Source organism: Vombatus ursinus, unplaced genomic scaffold (genome assembly GCF_900497805.2).
Source record: "Vombatus ursinus unplaced genomic scaffold, bare-nosed wombat genome assembly UNPS02005286.1, whole genome shotgun sequence".
Lineage (NCBI taxonomy): Eukaryota > Metazoa > Chordata > Mammalia > Diprotodontia > Vombatidae > Vombatus > Vombatus ursinus.
The window spans coordinates 6,481,115-6,498,938 of NW_020945064.1; the positions used below are offsets into that span (position 1 = coordinate 6,481,115).

Sequence of the window (17,824 nt, forward strand, 5' to 3'; positions counted from 1 at the left end):
TTCAACTGATTCAACTTTTTATTGAAATAAGCTTTATATAGTCTTTCACTTTACACAAGAGTTTTTGGACATCCAAAGAGAGTGGCTTTCATGTTATACATGGGAGGAGGCAATATATACACACATCTGCATCATACAGTTCTGTACAAACGGCATTTTTCAGAAATAACTGTAAACTATCTCTCAACAAACCTGCACCATCATGGAAGTCACCATGTTATCAAAGGCCCTGCAACAAAGAAACAGAACAATTAAGAGACAGAAAAGCTTCGAATGAGGGTCATAATGATGACTAGGAAAATTCTTAAGTGTTTCTAGTTGGCAGAGTGTCACTGATTTTTTTTTTTTTAACAATACCCAACAAGCTACATGATGTTAGAACCTGTGAAAGCCTTTGTGTACCTCATTCGACCGTAAGTTGACCCCACTTTACCGATGAGGAAACTGAAGCTCAGAGAAGTCTCAGAAAAAGCCTACCTGCCTGAGTAAACCTGAAACCTAGAATGAACCCAGGACTAAAGGGACGAGGCTTACTACAAATGCAAGTGACATCAGTGTGGAGTAGGAGATGCTAGGGAAATATGATTTATATGTATGGAAAAGCATGTAAGGCTGGGAGTGAGGGGCCCGCCACTTTGGGCACATTTTAATATTTGGATTCGGAATTACTGCCTTTAGACAATATCCTCAATGATCAGAAAGCCCTTCCTTCCTTCCTTGCTCCCTTCTTTACTAACATCCTGAATGCATCTGAACACAAAACATTAACGCTGGCTACACTGGGAAGCACAGAACAAGGAGAGACCTTGGACCTTAGGGTGTATGGGAAGAAACACTGGAGCTTCAACTGATTCAACTTGTTATTGAAATAAGCTTCATATAGTGAAGACAGGCTCCTAGTCAAGGACAGAACTCACCTCACAGAGCTAATAATTTCCTGACTTGCCTTAAAAATAATTTTAAAAGTAGGAAACCAAGGGAGAACTAGCTCACCTCCACCACCATGACCCAGAAGGGGAGCGGCCCTAAGCACAGCCTGACATGTGCCCTGTCTCAGAGTCCACTGAAAGAGGGGCAGATTCTAGAGACCAAAATTCCACAGGCTGTCAGCCCAGGAGGGATTGAAAACTCTCAATAATTTAACTCTGGAGTCATAAGGAAAACATTTTAGGGAGAGGAAAAAAAGGAGTTGTTTAAAAGAACCTACGGGGAACCATCAGCCACCTTATACTGAAGGAAAATACGTGCAGAGGATGAGAGTAAGGGCAAAGAAAGGAAGGACACTAAGCATGGCCTGACCCCCATTAGGAGGGGTCCGGGGAACTAACGGTCAGAATGAGGAATGCTAACAACCAAGAGAGCATTTTTTTTTAGCCACATTGACAAAAGAGAAGTATCCAAGAAGGGGCAGGATGGATCATCGGAATGGACAGGATGAGGGCCGATGAGAGAGAAGGCAAAACTTGAATGAGCTCAGGTCCCTTCGAGCTCTAAACTGATGATTCTACGATCACCTACTTTGCTCGTTTTCCCTGTCAAGCAGCAGGAACTTCTGAATAGCAAAGACAGAACAAACATGGCAAACTGGAAACTGATACCCAGATAGTTGAGAAAGAGAGAGAGAGAGAGAAGAGAAAAAGGAAAAGAGAGAGAGGGAGGGAGGGAAGGGGGGGACAGGGAAAGAGGGAGAATGGGAGAGAGAGAGACAGAGAACATCAAACTGATCCTGAGTTCAAGTCACTAGGCACAAATGAACTGTCCATCTCAGGGACCTGAAAGAACTGGCCTGTGTGACATTCATTTGCAATAAACCAGCTTTACAGAAAAGATGGGGAGATGTGGCTAGGCAGCTAAGAGGTCTGAGTGGATTACAAATTCAGTACGAGCTGGTATAGTGTCAGCCACAAAAGCTGGTGCAGTCTCAGCCTCATCAAGAGAGGCTTCCTGTCTAGGACCACGGAGGAGATGTTCTACAGCACTGTCCTAAACCGGCCACACTCACACTATCCTTCAGGTCAGTCGTGGGGGTCCTGTTTTAGGAAGGATACTGATAAGCTGAAAAACAAATCAAGGGGGAAGACCAGAAAGATGAAGGGCCCGGAGAGCATGACTTGAGAATTGGCCAAAGCCCCCAAAGATGTTTTGCTTGAAGACAAGTCAAGAAGAGACTCAGCGGAAGGACATCGTGGTTCTCTTCAAGTGCCTGAAGGGCTGTCTTGTTTAACAAAGATCAGACTCGCTCTGTTTGGCTCCAAAGAGAATAAAGGGAAGGAAGGAAGGGCAAAAACCAAACCTTTGTTAAGTGTCTATGGTGTCCAGTCACTGGGCTTCTCAAATATCATCTCACTGGATCATTTTATTGCTCTGAATAAATACGAATAAGGGATGAACAAGGAAAACTCTGACACCTCAGAGTGGATCACTTTGCCCAGGGGCTCCCTCCAGCCAAGGACAGCTGACTTCACACTGGGTGACACGTGGCTGACAAGATTCTCGTCCAGGAAGGTGCTGGTAAATGGCCTCTCTAGAACTGTTTCCTGAGTAATGACTCCAACTTCCAAGTCATTTTAGAGGGACAATGAACACCAAGCCACCCTGGGCTGTGAAATCTGCACTGATTTAGTTTTAAGGCGATTTGGGAGAAACCTAGAGCTTCAGTTCCCTTTGTACAGTCAACAAAAAGCGAAGAAGACAACTTGCACAGTTCTTGGTTACTGAAGTGGCCAGGGATGGTGGTAAAAGTACGTTTCTACTTGACAGAACAGGGTCATCAAGAGCTGGCCTTCGGGGAAGCTCGTGTCCCCAAGGAAAGGAAGCTTCCGAGTCAGCGCTGATAAAGTGGCTCATCCCTAAATGACTCTCCAAACAGCTAAGTCTCCGTAGTCAAGCAACGGCGCACAGAAAGCTGATGGGAAGCAGCCCACTCACCTAGAATGAATTCGGTCTCCTGGGTTATAGAAGGGGTTGCACATGACATCTGTGTAGGAATTATGGAGCTTTCGAAACATCTGAAAAAGAGACAACAGGGTTTTTAATTAACACATACAAAGTGACCACCAGGCTGGATTTCTGGCTTCTCAGCATTTTAAGAGAATGGGGAAAAAAAAAAAGGGGAAAAAATTACTGATGTAGCAAGTTGCTTTCAAATTTCCTACACTCACACTGCGGATCTCGTTGTCTCGAAGTGCTGTGTTGGAGGAATCTACCACCATAACAAACTTCACCTTGGAATTCGTCACATAGCCATATCTGTGCAGCTGGTTAGGGAACATGCTTTGAACACAGGGACTGCTGTGATTGCAAATGAAACAAAGCATCAACATGAAGAATATGCAAGCCCGTGTCCATCTGTTCACACTTTCACAGCTCCGTGACAAAACCACTTTGGAAAAACAAAGTGACAACCTTGCAGTAAAACATACAACAGGCCTGACTGTGCCACAGCAACCTGTCCAGTCCGTGTGCATCGCCATTACACACGTGCCTCAGGTAGGATATAACATCCGCATGGGCTTAACATCTCCCCACCCCTTTCAGAGTCTGAGGTTTTGGAGGGTAGGGACCAGGTCTCATTTACCTTTATATTTTCCTGAGGGCCTGGTGTAGTCCCTTGGCCACCAGGGGTGCTTAACTAATGTTCGCTGAATTATTTTTTAATTGTTGTTGAATGTACAGAGGAAGAATCTTATACTGGTTTAAAATTTAGTGGGCTGGCCTATCAGAAATTCACTGCCTATCGGGAAAATTGGAATGTGCTTCTATTTCAGAATGCGTTTCCAGATCCAAGCATCTTATTTGCAAAACTCATGGTTTCAGGAATCAAGAATCCTGCTGATTCTATCTCTGCCTCCAGTCAAATCAGTCAGTCAACAAGGACTCATTAAATGCTTCCTCTGTGCCGGGCACTGTGCTTTACGCTGCATTGTACTCCGGAAGACAGGGGCTCCTTGTCACAGGATCTAGCACTGAGAGGAACCTGGGAGTGCATCTAATTTTTTATGTAAGGAAATCTATACTAAGAAAAGTGAAGTGACTTTCTCCAGATTGTATAGACAGTAAGAGAAGCAAGTTACTGGTTATTCAGAATGACGTACAGAGACAAAATGATGACCCCTTAGCAAAAATGGTGTCCCCGTCAGAAAAAATATCAATGGAACAGAGGAAATGGAAAGAGCAATGAGGCCCTTCTAAAATACCTTACTTTGAGTCTCAGCCACAACACTTCCTGCCTATATGAATGTGTAAAAGTCACCTCACCTCACCTCAAAGGACTTGGTTTCCTTACTGATAAAATGAGATGCCCCAGGCCAGGAAGAAGTCCCAGTCTCCAGGTACTCTATAAATTAGTTTAATGTTAGTTCTATATTGCAACTACCAGGAATGCAAGCCTTGCTTTTTCCTTGAGGCAATCAACAAACATTAAGTGCCCAATGTTTCAGGCACTGGTGATAAAACAATCAAAATTGAAAGTCCCTGTGCTTAAGGAGTGTACATTCTAACAGGAGAAGCAACACGCACATATACAGATATAAACATAACAGACACAAGGTTATTGTGGGGGAGGAGACTAGTCTGGAGAAAGCTTCATGCAGAAGATGGCACTTTGGCTGAGTCTTGAAGGCAGTGAGGGAATAAAGAGGTGGAAGTAAGAAGGAAGAACACTCCAGAAATGGGGGGGCACCAATGCAAAGGTATGGAGAGGAGACGTGGCGTATCATATAACAGGGGGAGCAAACAGGCCAGTTCCCTGCACCCACTTGGCTGGACCATAACAAGGAGGGGAGTAATGTATAATAAGGCTGGAAAGGCAGGAAGGGCCAAGTTGTAAATGCCAAAGAAAGGAATTGATATCTAATCCTAGAGGTAACAGTGAGTCACTTGAGTTTATCAAGCAGGGAGCTGACATTGTCAGGGAGAGGTGTACTTTAGGAAAATCACTTCGGTGGTTGTGTGGAAGATGGACTACAGAAAGGGAGAAATCTGGGAAGGACTCAGGAAGGATGAAGGGAAGGGGCTGTGAGTGGATGAAAGAGGAGACAGGAGAAAAAGTTAGGGGATAAAACTGATTTCTCAACAGACTGGATACGGGAGGGGGAGGAAAAGGAAGGCACTGAGGACATCCCCTAAGCAAAGAAGTTCTGAATTACCCAACAGAGGAAAAAGCGGCCTGAATTAGCAGACTGTCTATTTTCGTGGTTCTAATTAACTGGATAATGGCTAATTCTCAAATGGTAGGGGCACGAATCTCGTGCCAAGATCAACCAGCCCTCAACAATCTCCTACAACCACAAAATGAAGCTCCATTTGTGGACACACATACGGCCACTTCCTTCATGTACAAGACCCCCTGTGGGGCATCAAAAGATACACTTTGTAGTCTTCTGTGGGGTACAGGAGTCCCAGGTAGAGCTCCCTCTGATCCACGAGGGCCTTGCCCATTGCAGAGACCTTCTCGTCGACCACATCAAGAGACGTGTGCACCGTGTAATGGAACTTCAGCTCGTGCTCAGCAGGGATGCTTCGGATGTAGAGCGGGTAATTCTGCAATAAAGGATAAAAATCTACTCTGTCAGCAATTTGAAACATTGCTACAAGGGACCATTTTGTTCCAATGTATCATTCCTCAAAACCAAGACTGTAACTTCTTCATGTCCTACCTAGAGTCTGAGTCAGTCTTTGAAAGGAAGGGAATATGCATTTATTAAGTAAAGATACTAATAATAGCTAACATTTAAATAGTGCTTACTTTGCTCCAGCCACTGTGCTAAGGGCTTTTACAAGTATTACTTCCTTTGATCTTCACAACAACCCCGGAAGGTAGAGGCTGTTATTATTCCCATTTTACAGTTGAGGAAACTGAGGCACGGGGTTAAGTGACTAGCCCACAGTCACACAGCTAGGAAATGTCTGAGGCCAAATTTGAACTCAGGTCTTCTTGACCCTAGGTTCAATGCTCTACCCACTGCACCACTCAGATGCTGGAATAAGTTTATATTGCCTCATTGTAGCAGGGTGGAAAGAACACTGATTTGGGAATCAGAAGCCTGGGGTCAAGTCTCAGCTACCACTCATCGGGCAGTTGGACTGATTCCTAAAGTCCCTTCCCATCCTATATATTTTATCACCATTCAGTACTGCTGTGAGTTTTAGGATTGGGGGTAACTGTTGTAATTTAAACTTCCGTGGCCTAAAATTTTTTTAATTAATTAAAGCATTCATTAAGCGCCTACTAGGTTCCAGACTTATTACACGAGAGGCAGTGCAGCAGAATTGCCTCCGACCCTTTAAGAAGGAGTCACACAGGCAGCTGGGTGCAGTCTTCTCACACCTTCCCCGTGGGATGCTCTTAGATCCAGTGACCCTGGCCTCTGACTGTTACATGAACAAGGCCCTCCAGCCCTCTGCATTTTCTCTGTCTGTCCCTCATGCCTGGATCTCTCTGCCTCTTCTGCTCCAGTTACTGACCTCCCTGGCTTCCTTTCAGTGACAACCAAAATCCTTTCTTTTACTGGAAGCTCTTCCTGCCCCTCTTAATTATTTTCTACTTATCCTGGAGATAGCTTGTTTGTATATATTTGCTTGCACGCTGTGTTATATTCAATTGTCTCCATTAGATTGTAAGCTTCTTGAGGGCAGTGACCGTCTATTGCCTCTTTTTGTATCCCCAACGCTTAGCTGGGTGCCTGGCACATTGTAGATGCTTAATACACGGAATTGAACTTAAGTGCATTCAGTCCTCCTAGGGCAGTAGCGAAGACTCGGGTTCAAATCCTCCCCCAGACACCGGCTAGCTGTAGACCCTGTGCCAGTTACTTGCCCGCCGACTGCCTCAGTTTCCCCATCTGTCAAACGGGGGGGGGGGCGGAAATCGCTGCAGCTGGCTCGCCTGGCTCCTTGGACGCCTCCCTCAAGGCTGGCTGTTGGGAATGTCGTGACTTTAACCCTCAGGGTTCCGCCACAGAGGAGGCGCGCCCACCTGCGCGTCCTCCCCTGGGAGTGTCCCCAGCATGTCCAGGCCCAGCCCCCGCTGGCCGTGTGACCTTGATCATGAGACCTGGGCTGCCCCCGCCCCGGCCAGTTTCCGAGGGCTCTAGGGCGGGGCCGGGAAGCGCTTCGGGGCCATGGAAGCGCAACGGGGAGGAGGGCGGAGCAGGGCCGAGCTCGGGGGCCCACTCGCGGGGGCCGACTCCGTCCGTCCGTGGGGAGGGCCTCGCTGCTCGGTAGCGCTTCGGCGGAGACAGTAGGAGGAGGCCAGGCTGCCGCCGCCGCCGCCTCCCGGAGGCCCCGGGCCCCGACATCCGGCAGTACTCACCTCTTTGGCGATCACTGCAATACACACCGCCATCTTGGTAGGGGAGGCGGAGCCTAGTCACGTGACTGCCCTCTCACTTCCCGGCCCCATAACGTGCCCAGCTAGAGCCTTGCCCCGCCCCCGCCCCCGCCCAGGCGGACTATGAAAGACCGGGAGCCCTGTAATGTGCGCAAGCGCGCGCTTTCAGCCTCGCTCTCGCTCCGCTTCCCCTCCTGCCTCAGCCCGCACCTCCCCGGGACTCCTCGGCCCCCGGCCCGCTACGCGCCGGACTCCGCGCTACCCCGGCGTCAGCGGTTGCCATGGCGACGGTTGCCATGGTATTTGGAGCGAGCCTGTTTCTCGGCTGGGCTTCACTGGGGGCGGAGGCCGACCCCCAAACCCCCAACATCGTGCTCCTCCTGATGGACGACGTGAGTCCGGGGATGGGGTCAGGGGTCCAGGGTCCAGGGTCCGGACAGAGTGACTGGGGCCCAGGCGGGAGGAAGATGGTGGTTCCTGTCCACCCCAACCCGTGCGCCCCCTCCCAGACTAACTCCCCCACCCCCGACTGGTATGGGGAACTCCTAGGCGAGGAAACACCCTCCACCGGTGCAGGGCTGCATCCTTCTGCCCAAAGACTTACATGGCCCGGAGCTCAGAGAGTCCAAGGGACCTGCCCGGGGTCACCCAGCTAGTCAGAACTTGAATCCAGATCTTCTCGACTGAGAATTCTGCTCCATGCGCCTTCTCTCCAAAAATAATACGCAGCGTGGTGTCTTGGGGAGGTCTCAGGTTCAGATCCAGACTCTGCTCTACCTAGGAGATCTTTTAAAATTTGCTGGACCTCCGCAGGCCTCAGTTTCTCAATCGGTAAAATGGACTCTAGGTGGCCTCTGAGGTCCCTGCAAGCACCAAGTCTTGAATACCCTCCCCCTCCCCCCACACACACTTTGTTCTTTCTAGCCCAAATCAAGTGTCCCCTTCGGGGAGGAGAGAGAGGGATGAAGGGGGAAGAAAAGGAGGGAGAAAGAAGGCAAGAGATGGGGGAGAGAGAGGAGGGAGGGAAGGAGGGACGGAGTCTTGGCTAAAATTTCACCTCTGCAAGAATCCCTTCCCAGTCACTTCCCTCTGGGATCATCATCAATTTTTCTTGTCTATCTTGTCTTGTCCATATCTTGTTTGTACATAGTTGTTTGCATGTTGTCTTTAGTCATTAAACTAAACATTTTGCCTTTACTTTGTATCCCCAATACTTAAGCACAGAGCCTGGCACACAGTAGGTACTTAATAAATGCTTGTGGACGGTTAAAATTATAGGATTTAGAGGCCAACAAGTATAATCCTGGCTTTTTACCGAGTAGGCACCTGCAGCCCATTGAGTGGAAGGAATTGGTACTAGAACCCCATTCTCCTGACTTTGGTACAGTCCTTTTTCTGCTCTGCCAGTCATAGAAACAGGGTTCAGTGCCCCGTGTTAGTCTTTGACAAATCCCTTAACTTCTCTGGCCTCTTTCCCCTCCTCATCCCCTGTCCCTTTCCCCTTCTGTTAAATAAGGGGGTTGACTGATTCCAAATCCTATAATTCTTCCCTGATTATTCTTAACAAAGTCCTCAATTCCACAGTTAAACACTTTTAAGCACTCACTGTTGCTAAACTCTGTGCTAAGCTTTGGTGATAAAAAGACAAAACCCAAGCTTCCTCTGGTCTGCAACTTCCATTGTTCTGGGGCAAGGAGTGTGTATGTACAATAATGTAAGGTGTGTCCAATAATAATAATATGTATATAACATATGATAATATAATATAGTAATAATACTATAATAATATATGTATGTTCAATAATATAAAAGGTAATTTCAGAGGGAAATTGTGTTGACAAGTGGTGAGATCTGAAAAGGCCTCTTGTAGGAGAAGGCTCTGAACAGTGAGTGAGTGGATTCCAGACCCAAGGAATGGCTTGTGCAAAGGTAGAAAGGCAGGTGATCCGGGTTGCTATGTGCCAAGAGCAGGTCAGCCATCCGGTGCGACTGAGGAGGAATTGGAAAGGTGGATGGGAGCCAGACTGGTTAGGGCTCTAGATGCCAAGTTGAGGAATAGAAGTGATGGAAAATTTGTGAGTGGGGAGGTAGTGACATGACCAGATCTGTGTTTAAAGATAAATCTGAAAAATGAATGGGAGAAGGGAGAGATTGAAGGCAGAGACCAGTAGATCTGGTGAGAAGGGCAGCAGGTTAGGGAAGATAGTGAAGAGAAGGCAGATTTCTCCTGCTACAACAAGATGACAGCTGATTGAATTTGGGAGTGAGGGAAAGAGAGAGCCATGCATGACTCCAAGATTGCCAACCGGGAAGGAGAGATGAGACTGGCAGAAAGTAAGAGTTCTATGTGAGACCTGTTGGGTTTGAGATGCGTACATGACGTCAAGGTGACAACGTCCAACTGGCAATTGGTAATACAAGTCTAAAATTAAGCAGGGAGAAATTTGGGCTAGAGATAACAGTTTGGCGGTAATCTACTTAGAGATGATCATTGAACCCATGATAGCTGAAGAGGTCGAGGAGAGAAGAGAGCCCAGGACGTCCTCAGACCTCACACATCACTCTTTTTTGTACCTCTCTGCTGTCCTTCTCCTGTAATATATACATTATAGAATCATAGACTTAAAGTTCTTAGCTGACAGATTCTCCAACCCTCTCTGTGCACAGATCTATTTGAATTTATTTATCTGTGTTAGCAGTAAGCTGCTTCAGGGCTAGCAGCTTATCCAGCCTCTCCCCTAGCACCTTGTATCATGCTGATCATTCTGTAAGCCCTTAAGAAATAGTTGTTTGAGTGAAAGAATGGAGGTTTACAAAGCCCTTTTCCTCACTATTAGCCTAGTGAGGTATGTGGTGTATTATTATCCCCATTGGACAGATGAATAAACTGAGACTTGGAGAAATTAAATAACTTGTCCATGGAGGATAACAGGTTTTAAAGGTGGAAGGGGCCCTAAAAATCATCTCATTCAACCCCTTTATTTCTCCAGAGAAGAAGAGAGGACCGAGTCCCAGAAAAAAGAGGGAAATAAGCGTTTGTGTAGTGCCTCCTATGTGCCAGGCACTGGGCTAAGGACTTTTACCAGTATTATATGATTTGATCCTCAACAACCCTTCGAGGTCGGTACTATTATTATCTCCACTGGACAGTTGAAGAAACTGAGGCAAACTAACCATCTGCCTCTAATGACTTATACACCCGTGCTAAATCCAGTGTTCAGTATGTGTCTGCTCTGTGCAGGGACGGGAACATGAGCTTAGAGGGATGGCATCCTAGATTTCAAACCTGGAAAGAAGTTTAAACACAGTGGCGCGCACAGTTGTGTGGGTTGTCCTCAGTCGTCCATGTGTGCCCCGGTAGAATGTGGGTTCCTTGCAGCTTTTGTCTTTGTATCCCTAGCACCTGGCATAATGCCCATGAAACACTTACTGAATGGTGATTGCATTTGTAGTATTTCTACTCCAACTTTCTTATTTTGTATATGAGGAAACTGAGGCTCAGAAAGGTTAGTGATGGGGGGGGGCCCTGAATCCCGCCTTCCTTGGATCTCTCTCCTTTCCGCTGGCAGAGTGAAGAGCAGAGTATGGACCAGATTTGGAGTCTGAGAACCTGGGTTCAAATCCTAGCTCTGCCGTTTTGACGGCTCATGGGACTGAGCAAGGATCTTCCCCTGCCTGGGCCTCCATTAAATGAGGGCATTGGACAAGATGGCTGGCCTTTGAGGTCTCTTTGAGTCTGAGAGGTCTCTTGTGATGCTCTGCCGCCTTCTGGGCATGCATGGGAGAAAGAAGAAAGGGCCGGGAGGAACTCAAGGCAGAAAGAGGCTTATGGTGAGAGAAGGCGGGCTGCTCCCCACCGTGTGCCCTCACACAAGTCACCTGGGGGAGATGGCTGGCTCGGCTCCTCCAGATAGCGCCTTCCAGTGTGACTAAGACAGGAGCGGGTGCGGCCGGATCCTGCCCTGGGCCCAAGTTTTCCAGTTATTTCCAACCCTGAGTTACTCAGTACTCTTTTAGCCTGGCCCCAGGGCTAGATTAAATCTGAAGCAGCAAGCCTCAAACATCAGGCTAGGTAGGTAGTCATAATCCTATCAAAGCTTTGGCATAAAACCAATGTGATATTATCCTTTAGTTTGATTCCATTGGGAAAAAACACATCTTTACCTGTATTTACATTCACTGTGTTTTTTTTCCCCTTACTTTACCCATTTAAAGGGTGGCAGATGGCCTTCATTTAATTTTGTCTAGCACTCTGGGCCCAGAAGGAGCAAGGAAGGTCTATTTGAGATTCAAAATGATGGAGACTAGAAGAGAGTAGTCACCAAGGCAGGGTTGGGGGGAGGCTACCCCTTGGAAGGTGGGCAGATGGCTCAGATCCCAGTGGCAGGGCTTGTCTCCGGCCCCTATCCTTCCTTCACTCTCCACCTGCACCTCCTCCCTCCCCTGTGCATGCTCCCACCTTCCCCAGCCCTCTCCGCTCTTCTGGGGACAGTGGGCAATGAGGCAGAGCCCCCCTGCTTCTCCATTCTTTGTTAGGAGTGAGTCAGAATGACTTGCACCAGAGGAGCAGCCAGACTGCCAGCCTGTTCACTCAGGGGCCAGATCTTGTCGCTTCTGTCTCCTCCACCCCTGTCCGCACCCTTCTGCCAGCACACGGGTTCAGGCCATTGTCACCCTTCATCTGTATTACTGCAGCAGTCCTATTGTCTTCCAGCTCCACTTATCTCCCATCTGACCCGTTCTCCACAGGTCCCCCGAGACTTGTTGTTCAGTCATGATGCTCTGTGGACCGTAGCACACCAGTACTGTCCACAGGGTTTTCTTGGCAAGGATACTGCAGTGGTTTGCCATTTACTTCTCCAGTGGATTAAGGCAAACAGTGGTTAAGTGACTTTCCCTGGGTCAGACGGCTAGAAAGTGTCTGAGGCCATTTTGGAACTGAGGTCTTCCTGACTCCTGGTCCAGTGCTCTATCCCCTGACCACCAAGTGATTTAGCTAAGCTCAGATCCAATCAGGTCACTTCTCAGTAACTCCAGTAGCTTCCTATTGCTTCTGGGATCAAACATTACTTCATCCTTATCTCATCCTTTTTAATTGTTATTTTTGTATAAATTTTATGAAATACTAATTATTTGTTTGATAGTCCATGTATATAATCTACAAAATAAGTAAATATACCCATATTGGGATGCATGCTCAAAAAACTCTTTTGATAGCAGTGTAGGAGCCCCAAAATTTAGAGACTGCTGCCCTTAGAAAATAAGAACCACCTCTTGGTCTACCAGTCACCTCTAAAACCACACCCAGAGTGTTTGTGTAGCTGTGTGAAGATCCCCTTGAATGTTTCAGGTTACTGATTATTCTAGTTAAGTTTCCCCAAAAATTAAATTCAAAAAAGTTAAGGGAGACATTATGTAGAAATAAAGCTTTGCAAAAGACACCAGATAAATAAAAATATATACATAGGAAATGAAAATGTATATATACATTTTAATATTATATGTATATTTACCATATATGCATGTACAGTCTTAACACATTTGATTTTTCTCATAAATAGAGTATGAAAATTTGACAGAACTAGTCCTCTAAGGTCTCAATGAATTTTATTGGTTATTGGGTTCAAAAAAAGTCTAAGGTGCAAAAGCAGCCAGAGAGAAAAGCTTTTGGCCAGCCGCAGGTGGATCATTTTTCCCTTCTGGATAATGTCAGCCTCAAAATAGCGTCTTCTCTGACACCCTGTAGAGACTCGGAGTCACCGACTGAAGTTTTCCTGCTCCCTCATTTTAAAACACGAGTTTTAAAAGATTTGTCAACGTCCACTGGCTCACTGTGGCTTTTCTTCAACTTCTCTTACTCATTTGAAATGACTCGTTTCCTCTTTCTGGGCTCCGTCCCACAACGTCCTTTCCCTTTGGTAACTGTGAGAGAGACGGTTCCTAGGTTTGTGTGAATTGTTACCGAGATTCCTCATAAAAGAAGTAGGGTCCTGTTTCTGGGAAAGAAGGCAGGGAGAGGAGAAAGTGTACAGGGGGGTGATATGCCAGGGTGGCCATGGGTGGGCAGTCTTCTCAAAGAGCAGAGGCACTTTCTCTGCTCAGCCATTGACTGTACACATAAGAAGCAGGTGTCAGGGAGAAAAACACCTTAATTGGATTCTGTTTTTTAAAAATTTGCCATTTAAAATTTGAATACACATTTAGATGCTGTTAGACTGTGAGCTTCTTGAGGGCAGGACAGTCTAGCCCTTCTTTGTACCTCCACATCTGCAGTGCACAGTGACTATTTTTAAAAAATCTTTTTGAAATGCAAATTTTTCTTCTGTAGTTTTCTTTTTTATACAAATATGGATTTGCTTAAAATGAAGTCTAACTACTGCAGAGTGCTCACTGATAGAATTTGGTCAACAGTGTATGGCATGAGCTAAGAGAAAAAATATATACATATACACACATGTATAAAATATATATTATGCATACATATATACATATATCCAAACATATCTTTGTACACACATACACACACACACACACTTAAACACACATACTTTCTTTGTATCACTTATCACAGTTCCTGGCACATAGTAGCCGCTTAATAAATGGTTATTTTGACTGAATTAGACCGATCTGTGCTCTCATTAGTGTGAATTGCAACTTATCCAAGCCATCTTATCCTTTTCTCCCCAGAATCATTTTCTATGCATAAACATATATTTTTTTTCATTTTAGGAGGTAGATAGAGCTCTAAGGAGAGGGGAAATGACCTAGTGTATCTTTTTGTTCTGAGTTGGGAGAAGGGGTTGAAAAATTGATGGGCTGGACAAAATGGGGAAGCAAGAGCACCCAACATTTTGCCAGACTCCTGGGATTTTTCCTGTTTCCTCTCTACGGCTTTAATAGGAATATTATTAAAATGATAGTAGTAATAATAACAATAATAATAATACCTTATATGACACTTTCCTTAATACTTTATAGATAGTATACAATCCTGAAAATATCTTATAGGGACATAGTGAAATAATAATAGTTTAATAATAATAATAATAATAATAATAATGATAATAATATTTTGTGTTTATGTGATACTTTTCTTAATCCTTTGCAGATAGTATATAATTCTGAAAATATCCTTGTAGGGGCATAGTGAAATAATAATAAATAATAATGATAATAATACTTTATGTGACATTTTCCTTAATACTTTACAAATAGCATATAATTCTGAAAATATCCTTGTAGGGGCAAATATTATTCCACATATACTATAGCAGGGATGTGGAATAGAGAATTGTGATATAATATATGATTGTGACAGGTTATCTAGAGTTACCACCAGAAGGTGAACCTAAGTCTTCTGACTCTCAGCCCCCCCACCCCAGTCATGGAATGAACTGATCAGATCCTCCTTCCTGCTCTTAGCCCATGAGGTACATACCCTGTTGACCAAATTCTATCAGTGAGCACTCTGTAACATTTAGACTTCATTTTAAGAAAATCACATTTGTATAGAAAAGAAAGTCGTAGGAGAGGGCTTTGCATTACAAAAAGATATTTTTTTTTTAAATAGCTCCTTGTGCATTGCAGAGGTTGGTTTTTACAGATCAGACTTGTCAGAGACTGAGAATGGGCGACTGCCAGAGAAAGATCAATCGGAAATCGAGGTGAAACGTTTCTGAAATTAGAATGTGAGGGATGAGAAAGTTGAGAAATTGGCTCTCTCATCTGTTGCAAAAAGCCAGGCAGCTCTGAACTGCAAGGTTGAGGAGTGTACATGGAGCTAGTAAAATTGTGGTAGTGAGTGAGGGGTCCGCACGGAAGAGGAGAGTTGTTTACTTGCCCTGTTGTTCCTTCCCTCCTGTAGATGGGCTGGGGCGACCTGGGCGTGAATGGGGAACCTTCTAGAGAGACCCCCAATCTGGATCGAATGGCTACCGAAGGGATGCTTTTCCCCAACTTCTACACTGCCAACCCCCTGTGCTCTCCGTGTAAGTACTCTTGAGCTTGTCCTACTCCAGGGTGGCAGAGTGGGGGGCTCCTAGGCCTGGGAATGCAAGCACTGCGTTTCTGTCCTCACCTGACAGTGAGGGACTCCTTGGGCGGTACCGGGTATCTCAGAGTCCCAGCACTTCCCTTTGTTTTCTGGTCTCTGGGGCTCTGTTTTATATTTTCTATTTTATGTATTTTATATATTCCAACATGGTGCTGAAAACCAGCATTCCTGTGTTTACAGGAACTATAGTCTAGAGGTGGAGTGGTCTAGCAGAAAGAGCACTGGACTTGCAGTCAGGAAAGATCTGAGTTCAGTCCCACCCCTGACACTTTTAATAGCTATGTGACCAAGTCACTTAAATTCTGAGCCTCAGTTTTCTCATGTATAAAATCGTGATAATGATGCCTGTGGTAGCTACGTCACTGCGTTGTTTTGAGGAACAAGTGAAGTGAGGTCTATAAAATGCTTTGAAGACTTTAAAATTACTAGATAAACATCAGGTGGCATTTATCATTATCATCATAACTATTAGAGAGTATTGAGAGCATAAGTCTCTAATCTTTTCCTGATAAGAAATTACTTTGTATTTCTCACAGAATGTTATGATCACTGAAGAAAAGAGGAAAGTGGAAAATATTTCTGACTTAGGAGGGTTGGAAGGGTAGCTTTGAGGGCCACCTCAAGATCCCGTGAGCCTTGGAAAGGGAGGTATGGTGGCTTTCACTGCCTGGGTGATAGCCATTCAGGATCTCTTAGTAGATCGCCATCATCTTGTTGGGGAATCCTGCCTTCATGCCCATTTTGTTTTATTTTTTAAATCTTTTTAAAATTTTTTTATTTTTATTTCCAATTCCAAATTCTCTCCCTCTCTCCATCCCCTCCTCCACCCATTGAGAAGGCAAGAAATACGATACCAATTACACGCATGAAGTCATGCAAAACATTTCTGCATTAATCACTTCATATCCATTTTAAAAGATCTGGGCCCATTAAGCCATTTCTTTTTTTTTTTTCAATATCAATTACTTTATTCTAATCTGAATGTGCTTATCTTTTTTCCTCAGATATTTTATTTTTTCCTAATTACATGTAAAAAAATTTTAACATTCGTTTTTAAAAATTTTGAATTCCAAATTTCCTCCCTCCCTACCCACCCCACCCCCAATGAGAAGGCAAGCAATTTGACATAGGTTATGCTGTGCAGTCATGCAAAACATATTTCCATATAATTCATTCCATTAAACCATTTCTTGTCTTTGTGTCTTTATTTCTCTTTAGCAAGAGCAGCGCTACTCACGGGCCGCCTTCCCATCCGCAATGGATTCTATACAACTAATGGACATGCCCGAAATGGTATGGATTTTTGTCCTTCTCTTACCCTTCAGAAGTCCCTCCTGACCCTCAGTTTCCTTTGCTAAGTACCTTTGCAGAAAGTGTTAGGAAGATTGCCCAAAAGATAGATTTGGCTGTCTTTTCAGAAACGGCTGTGGGGGTGAGGAGGAAAGAAGGGTCCCACTAAACTCTTATTTATCCACATGATTTTTTTGGCTGAATACGTATTTTGGGGAATGTAGATGCTACATTGACAACTTGGGGTTTAAACCGTTACACTGCTAAAAAGAACACCCCCTCACCCCCAAATAGACAGCTAGCCCCAGTCTCATCTTTGCACTGGCATGTGGCGCCCTTCTTGCTTCTCAGGCCAGATGACATCCTTGCTGACCTAGCATGAAATCTGCCATGGCAGGATGAGGCAGGGAACTGACAAGTGCTAATGACTCTGTCCCTGAACGATAATTTTTGGCTTCTTTCATGCATCTTTTCTGCTGCCTGGGTCCCGATTCCATACCATACTTGGGCTTCATTCTTTTCTGCTCAGTGCCCCAAGGATGGGCTTGGTCCCTAGGCAAACCTTCAGAATGTCTCTGGTGAGGTCCTGTGGGCTGCCAGGCACCGGGGAATGCAGAAGGGAATGAAATGGGGCTCCTTCCCCTAGGACCTAGTAGTAGAAGTGGGGCATGCATACAGATAGCTGTAATGTGAAATAAAATGTGTGTGAGGGAAGTCTAGACCGAGTGCCGTGAAAGCTCAGAGGGAGCAGAGGCTGCCCCCAGGAAGGAGTGTTGGAGCTATCTCCTGAAATTGGAGTAGTATGCCAGCAAGGGCAGGGCCCTGGAGGCCTTAGGGATGGGGCCTGGGAGCTTCTAAGGGCTCAGGTGGGAAAGCAGAGTTTGGGCCGTAGGAGCAGTGAAGACTTCCGCTTAGGGGAAGCCAGGTTCAGTGGTAGCAGGCTGAGCTCAAGGTGACGGAGTTTAGACACATTTTTAAGAAATTTGTTTCCCATGAAATAGGAGAAAAAAGTTTTAGCAAAAAGAGACTTGTCAACTCCCTCAAGTTGATCCTTCCTACTGGTGGGGGAAGGTGACAGAAAAGTGTCTGGAGAAACTTCAGGAGACACACACACACACACACACACACACACACACACACACACACACACA

General features: G+C 45.4%; 2 protein-coding genes across 5 annotated transcripts in view; one reads left to right on the top strand and one right to left on the bottom strand.

Moving 5' to 3' along the window:
- On the bottom strand, positions 1-7,400 carry TRAPPC2L (trafficking protein particle complex 2 like). The gene is made up of 5 exons (XM_027847724.1): positions 7,313-7,400; positions 5,369-5,541; positions 3,162-3,249; positions 2,929-3,008; positions 1-229 (listed from the first exon to the last, which is right to left on the bottom strand). The coding sequence occupies exons 1-5, from the start codon at positions 7,343-7,345 to the stop codon at positions 184-186; spliced, it is 420 nt and encodes a 139-aa protein (XP_027703525.1). The 5' UTR covers positions 7,346-7,400; the 3' UTR covers positions 1-183.
- Positions 7,401-7,541: 141 nt separating this feature from the next.
- GALNS (galactosamine (N-acetyl)-6-sulfatase) overlaps positions 7,542-17,824 on the top strand; it is a 70,489-nt gene continuing 60,206 nt past the window's right edge. For 2 of the 4 annotated variants that reach the window (XM_027847262.1, XM_027847255.1), the window contains exons 1-3: positions 7,542-7,722; positions 15,195-15,318; positions 16,602-16,676. In XM_027847262.1, coding sequence (XP_027703063.1) covers positions 7,612-7,722; positions 15,195-15,318; positions 16,602-16,676 — 310 coding nt within the window. In that variant the 5' untranslated portion in view covers positions 7,542-7,611. Of the gene's footprint in view, positions 7,723-15,194; positions 15,319-16,601; positions 16,677-17,824 lie in introns of those variants that run through there. The other 2 variants (XM_027847248.1, XM_027847267.1) reach the window with 2 other exon arrangements.

What these genes read in the sequence shown, in the direction of transcription:
- TRAPPC2L (XM_027847724.1), bottom strand. Translation starts at nt 7,345, where the DNA reads ATGGCGGTGTGTATTGCAGTGATCGCCAAAGAG. An exon ending in TTGCAGTGATCGCCAAAGAG is followed by an intron (nt 5,542 to 7,312) that starts GTGAGTACTGCC and finishes CCTTTATTGCAG; the next exon opens with AATTACCCGCTCTACATCCG. An exon ending in GGAGACCGAATTCATTCTAG is followed by an intron (nt 230 to 2,928) that starts GTGAGTGGGCTG and finishes TCTTTGTTGCAG; the next exon opens with GGCCTTTGATAACATGGTGA.